This window comes from Mustelus asterias, chromosome 4, assembly GCF_964213995.1.
Source record: "Mustelus asterias chromosome 4, sMusAst1.hap1.1, whole genome shotgun sequence".
NCBI classification, from domain to species: Eukaryota; Metazoa; Chordata; class Chondrichthyes; order Carcharhiniformes; family Triakidae; genus Mustelus; species Mustelus asterias.
In genome coordinates, this window is record NC_135804.1 from 110,460,039 (window position 1) to 110,468,293 (window position 8,255).

At 53.3% G+C, this 8,255-nt stretch overlaps 1 protein-coding gene across 4 annotated transcripts; it reads right to left on the reverse strand.

Moving 5' to 3' along the window:
- Positions 1-1,978: 1,978 nt before the first annotated feature.
- Positions 1,979-7,849, reverse strand: LOC144492378 (protein sprouty homolog 2). Of its 4 annotated transcripts, none has more exons than XM_078210377.1 (2): positions 7,320-7,849; positions 1,979-3,087 (listed from the first exon to the last, which is right to left on the reverse strand). In XM_078210377.1, exon 2 carries the CDS (start codon positions 3,036-3,038, stop codon positions 2,139-2,141), a length of 900 nt encoding a protein of 299 aa, XP_078066503.1. In that variant the 5' UTR covers positions 3,039-3,087; positions 7,320-7,849; the 3' UTR covers positions 1,979-2,138. The 4 variants fall into 4 exon arrangements, with proteins under 4 accessions (XP_078066503.1, XP_078066506.1, XP_078066504.1 ...); XM_078210380.1 differs by lacking the exon at positions 7,320-7,849 and adding an exon at positions 6,863-6,991; XM_078210378.1 differs by lacking the exon at positions 7,320-7,849 and adding an exon at positions 6,240-6,459.
- Positions 7,850-8,255: the final 406 nt, after the last annotated feature.

Consider the following 8,255-nt stretch of genomic DNA (forward strand, 5'->3'; position numbering starts at 1 on the left):
ATTCAAGACACTGTGCAGAAATGTCATCTTACATTTCTGCCACTCACATGCACTTGACCAGACAACCTTGCACACAGCCAGGTAGCTTAATTGACATTCCCTCTCAGCAGGAAGCGAGCCTATACAGCGGCATGCTACATTTTAAAGAAATATTTAAGACTACAAGGAAAGCGAAAATGAAATGAAGTTGATGAATTTCTGAGTAAATAGCAGAAGGCCAGCAGAAGGCTATTTACTGGTGTGTTTAATGAATGCAATCGTGCTATTTATTTGTGAGCACAAAACTTGCATTAATTGTAAAATTAGAAATCAAATGAACCTATAATGGATCACTCCCTGGAACGCTCCAACCTGGTCGGAGCACTGCTCAAAGGTCAAGTTCTTATTTTTCAGGGTACAAGGAATCGTTTAGGGGAATAAGACCCTCGATAAATCAAGGTCCAGTTGTCTTGTAATAATCTATTACAACGGATAGTCACCGGGAATGGGTGTCTTTAAACCGACCTTTATAACGAACACGGTGTAACAGAGAAATCGTTCTCATTGACTTTATAATGAGTGGAGTGGAGCGAGGATTTTGTAACTGAGCTTTAGAGTGGGGTGGTGTTCAATTGATTATCGTTCACAGTGGATAGGGTGTGACGTGTATTCCACTGTGATTAGCTTTAAAGTGAACGCACTGTTATCACTAAATGCGGTCAATTATAGTGAAAAAACGGGGTGAGGGTGATTCTGCCCCATTGTTGTCCCTGTGGCTACTAAAATAATTTAGTCCCTTGCCCGCCTATACATGCCAGTTTGAGAGCTAGGTGTCAACTCAAAGCGCGCCACAGCAGAGATGTCGTTGCCATTGAGATGTTGGCAATGACAGGGTTGAGCAGGGTACGGTGCAAAGTGGGAAATGCCACTGTGGCTCCAACTCCACATCAGGGTAAAAGTGGGGTGAAGCACGGGTTCCCCCGACTGAACAACACTTGCTCCAGGAGGAAGGAGTGAGTGAGGGGCATTCCCACCATCACATCGGCACTGTGCAAACTGTGCACCAACAGCAATGTGAGCCGAGCACTCCACCGCTCATAGATGGAGGTGGCCTTCTTCAGTACCCCACCCCCACCCCGAACCAGGACATGAGAATACCGCCGAACGCTCAGCCTCCTGTACGTCTAAACCTCGCCCAGTGTAATGATGAATCCCGAGATGGGAGGGCGAGTTCTCCATCAGCTTTCGGTGTTCACGAATCACACCAACAGTGCGCCTTCACAAAGTATCGCCCTCGGAACCCAACGAACAAAGAATCAAAGCGGTTTCAAACATTTTTTTTCTACAGCTGAACTACGCCAATATGTAAATAACAACGGTGCTGGTGGCTGAGAAGGAGAATACATTTCCAGTGGACCATATCACATTTCTAAGCCAAGCAATAAATATTTAATGCGTCGATAGTGAAGACAGCTCGCATGGTTTTCCCATAAACTGAGTGGTTTACTCTGAACAGACCATCTGCCGGTGGCTATTCCGAAATCCCTGCACTGGGAGTTATGGTGGGCAGGGAGGTGGGGGTTGGGGGGGGGGGGGCGGGGGGGAGAGAGATTGCCTCCAAGTCCCAGGTCGTCAGGTGAAGAAAATCCCATTGTGTGCGGATATAGTCATGGTTCAAACAGTTAGGAGCTTGGGAGGGAGGGTGGGCAGGAGGGAGGGGGGTTGGTAATCGAATGTCTTTCTGTTCATATAGTTGAGATATATCACAATGGGAATCACAGGAGTGTGGGAGCAAAATGAACGGATTGGAGCCTTTAATTAACACAGGAAGAACCCACAAAAAAGGTGCTTAACATGAAGGGGATTAATGGTCCCTTTTCCCTGGGTAGATTTTAAATGCTCAAACTTCGAGGTATAGAGTTAGTCAGGAGGAAGCTGCCTCTATTCAAACTTCCAACTGAGAGTTTAGCAACCCCACCCCCCATCCCTCAGCCCCCACCCCACCTGTCAGGCCATCTTGTGCATGTCCTGGGGTCTCGGCGTGAGAAGAAATGGAATTTTCCCCTTGGAAATCTCACTAAGGAAGCCTTGGAGAATGTGCCTTCTGGACTTCCACAGGGTTTTAACATTGGTCACAGATTGAGCAAGAGTGATCTTGGTCATAAAGGTTTCTCCAGGGCTTTAGGATAAGCTGTATTGGAGAACTTCCTGCACACGGTGTTTGAGTTTTTGCACCTGCAGCCCGGTCGCTTGACGCCGTCGTAACATCCCTGGCAGAGCCGGAGGCAACCCTTAGCCGGCAGGTAGCACCACAAGCAGGGCAAGAGGATGGAGATGAACCCCATGGCGGTCCAGCGGGCGCAGCAATGGCCCTGGCTGCAGGAGCACGGGTTGTCCGCACAGTTGTCCTCATCATCGCTGGAGCAATGATAGAAGAGGCCCTTCACACAGCACACACAAGTGCCATACTCCAGAGCGCTCTGGAAGGAGCAAAGACACCTCTGCTCACACAGCCAGCACGAAGGCAGAGTCCTGGGAGCCGCGCACTCGCTGCATTTACACTTTGCACATCGCTCACACCGCAGGGAGTGTTGGTTCCAGTCCTCGGCGCCAGCAGCCTTGTTAAAATCGCCTTTAAGGTCAGCTTTGGGCTGCGCCCTGATAATCCCTTGGCCAGAAGGAGAGGAGGTCAGGCTGAGCAGCAGCCTCTGCTCGGAGTTGCTGCTGCTTCTGGAGACTGAGCTGACGGTGCTGGTGGACCTGCTCAAGTGTTGCTGGACCTGTTGCTGGAGCTGTGCCGAGGAGCGCTGTTCCAGCGCGGCCCTGCTGGCCTCGGCCGTCCTCTCCCACTTGTGGGCCGAGCTGGGCGGGCTGAGCTTCGCCCTGATGATCAGGGGCCGCTCCACATAGTCGTTGTTGGCTCGGATTGTCCGAATCTGATCTATGGACAGCACCGGCCCCTGCTGCATGTCCCCGGGGTCAGGATCAACCCGCTGCCGCCCCCTGTCGTGAGCCAGTTGGAGGGAGAGCGGCGAGATGAGCGGCGCTGGCGTTTCCATCTGAATGTGGTGGCTGCAGGCCCCGGGGCTGGGTGCACATTGGTCAGACCTGGAGCAGAGACAGGACACACAGAGGGATCAGTCAGATAGAGAGCAAATAGCGAGGCACCCATTCCACGGCACCTCCTTCAGCAAGAGCTCGCCACTCGCACTCAACACCGTCCACAGACAGACCCTCAAACACTCACTCCCCACAGCCAGACCCTCACTCCCTCCCCAGACCCTCACTCCCATAAGCCAGGCCCTCACTCCCCCAAAACCAGACCCACATTCCCCCATTCCCAGACACTCACTCCCTCCCCAGACTCCCCATAGCCAGACCCTCATTCCCCCATAGCCAGACCCTCGTTCCCCTATAAGCTAGACCCTCACTCCCCCATAGCCAGACCCTCACTCCCCCATAGCCAGACCCTCACTCCCCCATAGTCAGACCCTCACTCCCCCATAGCCAGACCCTCACTCCCCCATAGCCAGACCCTCACTCCCCCATAGTCAGACCCTCACTCCCCCATAGCCAGACCCTCACTCCCCATAGCCAGACCCTCACTCCCCATAGCCAGACCTTCACTCCCCATAGCCAGACCCTCACTCCCCATAGCCAGACCCTCACTCCCCATAGCCAGACCCTCACTCCCCATAGTCAGACCCTCACTCCCCCATAGCCAGACCCTCACTCCCCATAGCCAGACCCTCACTCCCCATAGCCAGACCCTCAAACACTCCCTCCCCTGCCCCTCACTCCCCCATACTCCACCACCCCTAGGCAGACCTCAAACACTCACTCCCTATACCCCATCCCCAAACTCCCTCATACCCCAGCCCCTGAAACACTACTCCATAACCCAACCCCTCACTTTCCCCCATACTCAGGCCCTCACTCCCTCCCCCAGCCCCTCCCTCCCTCTCCAGCCCCTCACTCCCTCCCCAGCCCCTCACTCCTCCCCAGCCCCTCACTCACTCCCCCATACTCCACCCTCCACATAATACCACCCCTAGCCAGACCCTCACTCTCTCCCCAGCCCTCTCTCCCTCCCCAGCCTCTCACTCCCTCCCCAGTCCCTTACTCATTCCCCCATACTCCACCCCGCACACATTACCGCCCTTAGCCAGCCCCTCAAACACTCACTCCCCATTGCCAGACCCTCACTCACTCCCCTGCCTCTCACTCACTCCCCCATACTCCTTCTGCACACAATACCACCCCTAGCCAGACCCTCAAATACTCATTCCTCATACTCACACCCTCACGCTCTCATACCCCAGCACCTCAAACACTCACTCCATAACCCAGCGCCTCACTCTCCCCATATCCAGACCCTCAAGCACTCATTCCTCATACCCAGACCCTCACTCACTCCCCCATACTCAGACCTTTAAAAACTCACCCCTTCACACCCCAGCCCCTCAGTAACTCCCCCTCACACCCCAGTCCCTCAGTGACTCCCCCTCACACCCCAGTCCCTCAGTGACTCCCTCACACCCCAGTCCCTCAGTGACTCCCCCCTCATACCCCAGCCCCTCAGTGACTCCCCCTCACACCCCAGACCCTCAGTGACTCCCTCATACCCCAATCCCTCAGTGACTCCCTCACACCCCAGTCCCTCAGTGACTCCCCCCTCACACCCCAGTCCCTCAGTGACTCCCCCCTCACACCCCAGTCCCTCAGTGACTCCCTCACACCTCAGGCCCTCAGTGACTCCCCCTCATACCCCAACCCCTCAGTGACTCCCTCTCACACCCCAACCCCCTCAGTGACTCCCCCTCACACCTCAGCCCCTCAGTGACTCCCCCCTCACACCTCAGCCCATCAGTGACTCCCCCTCACAGCCCAGTCCCTCAGTGACTCCCTCATACCCGAGTCCCTCAGTTACTCCCCTCACACCCCAGTCCCTCAGCGACTCCCTCATACCCCAGTCCCTCAGTTACTCCCCTCACACCTCAGCCCCTCAGTGACTCCCCCTCACACCCCAGGCCCTCAGTGACTCCCCTCACACCCCAGTCCCTCAATTACTCCCCTCACACCTCAGGCCCTCAGTGACTCCCCCTCACACCCCAGGCCCTCAGTGACTCCCCCTCACACCCCAGTCCCTCAGTGACTCCCCCCTCACACCCCAGTCCCTCAGTGACTCCCCCCTCACACCCCAGGCCCTCAGTGACTCCCCCTCATCCCCAGTCCCTCAGTGACTCCCCCATCCCTTTTCCTCTGCTCCGCCCTTCTGCTACCTTGAGACGGAGCTTGTGAAGCATTGCTTGTGGACTGGGGTGGGGGAGCTCGGTAAAGCATTGCCTCAGGAGTGGTCGCTTTGACCACAACCCAATCAACCTCCAGCCCTTAATATTGAGCTCAACAGCCCTGCCCAGAAAGATGCCAGCCACTGCCCGAGGCAGAACCGACAAGGTTCATTTTAAATAGAAGCCCCAATGTTTAAACCAATGGTTCAACCTGATGTCTGCTAACAGTGATCACGCACAGCCCGATTTTAACCCTCACAAAGACCACAGATTGTCAGCTGTGACCTGTGAAAGGTGAAGAAAGGCTTGACATGAGCTTGGGACCGTCAAGTGGCACGGATGGTACAACTTGCGCTTATCGGGAACACTATTCCCACTCAAAGAGGGGCAAATGTGAAATGGTTTTGACATCCACTCAATGTAAATGAAGGCGGCACTGAAGGTCTTAACTTCAGCTAAAATCTGAAAAACTAGCGATTCTATCGATTCATCTTCACCCATTCCGTTTGTCTTCCCAGGAAGATTAAATGTTCCATTTTATCTCCCTTACCCCAAGTTTTGAGACAGCTAAGAGTGTGTCGTCGTCGTCGTCCGCCCCCCCCCCCCCCGCGTCCCCACCCCCACCCCCCCCCCCCGTCCCCCCATTCATGCACTCGGAGCCTGTGTTCCAGTGCCTTCTCCAATCTCACTTTAAACCCAAGGCGGCTCCAAGGCAGTGAGCTGGGAACTGATATCCGACTAAATGTGCCTCTCGGGTTATCCCCCAAAAGAAAAAAATAACATCCACCCATACCGATGAAAAATAGAATCAGGCCGGGACATTCTGGAGCAAAGTGAAAACTCAACCCAGATCACGGTCAGAAAAAATGAGAAAGACTTGTCTTCATCTAAAAAGAGACATTCTCACCACTCTCTATTTTTCCAAAGCGAGTTGAAAGCTATAACCACAAATCAGGAGGATTTCCATACCAGATACAGGAGGTGCCGCCTGACCCGCTTGAGTGCTTCCAGCACTCCCTCCTCTCAGAGTTTATTACAGGAGATGTCAGCTTCAGGAGTCAGGCTGGAGTGAGGAGAGCAGCCGGCGGGCAGTGGGACCCGGAGAAGCAGCACTCTCTTCCCAATTGCTATTGAATGGCAGCGAGTTTGCAATTCCGGATGTGGCGAATCCGATACAGCAAGCTGGCTTGAAATGGATACTACATGCGGAAAAGTCAAATACTGTAGCAGGGCCATTAGACAGCGCCATCAGTCACACACACACACACACACACAACCAACGGCTCCTAGTCCCCACTAACTGGACCACATGTAGCAGAGAGGGACCCCCCCTCACCCACCCATCCAAATCCCACCCAACTCGAGGAGCACTTAAAACATGTCCATTCATCCCCACCCCGGGCGTGGGATTAACATGTCATTTAAACGGAGGTTACAAGCTTAATCTCAAGTAAAATTGTAAATGGCAACATAGAAGTGTAAAGAATATGGACAATCAATAAATCTTATTTTAAAGCAGAAAAGCACATTTCAACCCCAATGCTCCCCCCCCCCCCCACCCAGCCCCCCACGCCAAGTGATAAAACATTTACCATCAGATTCAGGTGAAGATTTTGTCCCGCCAGTTGCCTCTGTTCACATGAGACATAGTCAGTAAACTTTCCAGCCTGCCTCTCGGCACTTTCCAGACTCTGTAATGGATGTGGCTGGATTGGTTTCCTCATGCAGAGTTACATTAAAATGAGGCTACTCAGGTTTTGATCGATATTAAATATTATCTCCTCCCCCCCCTCCCCCCCCCCCCCCTCACACCAGTAACAGTATGCTGCAGCCGGGTCTGCTTTAATGCAGTCCCTTGGTGTTGAGGGATAAGTGATCAATGATGGGAAAGGGATTTTTTTTTTCTTTGCAATTGCTCGAAACGAGTTGTTAGCCCTGTAGAGAGATCCGACTGGAGTCTGGAACAAGTTAAGTGTATAAGAGAGACAATTGAATAGACACCCCGGCATGCACACATTAAAGCAGGTCAGGTTCTCAATAGTGGCTCACCTCTCGGAAGATGGGGGCTGTTCCTTTGCGATGCCGCTGGGTAGACTGTGGCAGTAACCTTGTCTGCTCTGCTTCAAGTGCAGCCACTCTGTGCGATCAATGACAAGCTCCTGGAGTGAAGGGCACCGTGTCCCTAGACTGTCAGTGGCTGGGGTGGAAAGTGGCAGAAACAGACCCTTCCCCAGTCCCGCTGCTCCGCTAGTGACTCAAGGCACGAATGCAGAGGCTAGCTTGGGGAAGAGGGAGGTTAGGAGAGAGAGAGAGAGAGAGAACCCCGCTCACACACACATCACTCACACACACTCTCTCCCACTCCGGGTCCACACTCTTCTCACTTGTACAGGGATTTGCCCGGTTATAGCTCATGGCTAAATGGCGTCATCCACGTGAAATCGAATAGGCCATTTGCCGTCCCAAAGCTTTCTCCGCATCCGGTCGTGGGCCATGTATTTAAAGCGAGCTTGTTCAATCACTGCATCTCTGACTGACAGAGCAAGCAACCTTTTTGTGGAGATGAAGTTTTACACCTACCTCCCACCCTCCCCCCCCCCCCCCCTCTGCTTGGTCCGCTGGAACTGACCGGATTTGAACATGTTCTCCTGAACAGATTTACACCAGTTTTCAACAGAAAAGAAACTAATTGACATTGTGTGCGATGTGTTTGAATGTATTCGAGCAAGAGGCAGAGGTTGAAAGAAAATTGATTCATTTTTTCGATCCATTCAAAGCCATTACTCGTGTTTTTAAAACTGCCATAAGCTTAGCGAGGGAGAGAGGTATGTTGCTGTTTCCTAGATTCCGAGCAGCGGCAGGCTCGCTTGTTTCACCAAGCGGCTGAGTACAAGCGGCGAGGATTCCCCACCTGTTAACACAGTGTGAATGGGACCCAAAGCCAGGCTCCTGTTTCTCTCATTCGCAAAGCGCTTTCTCTTTGAC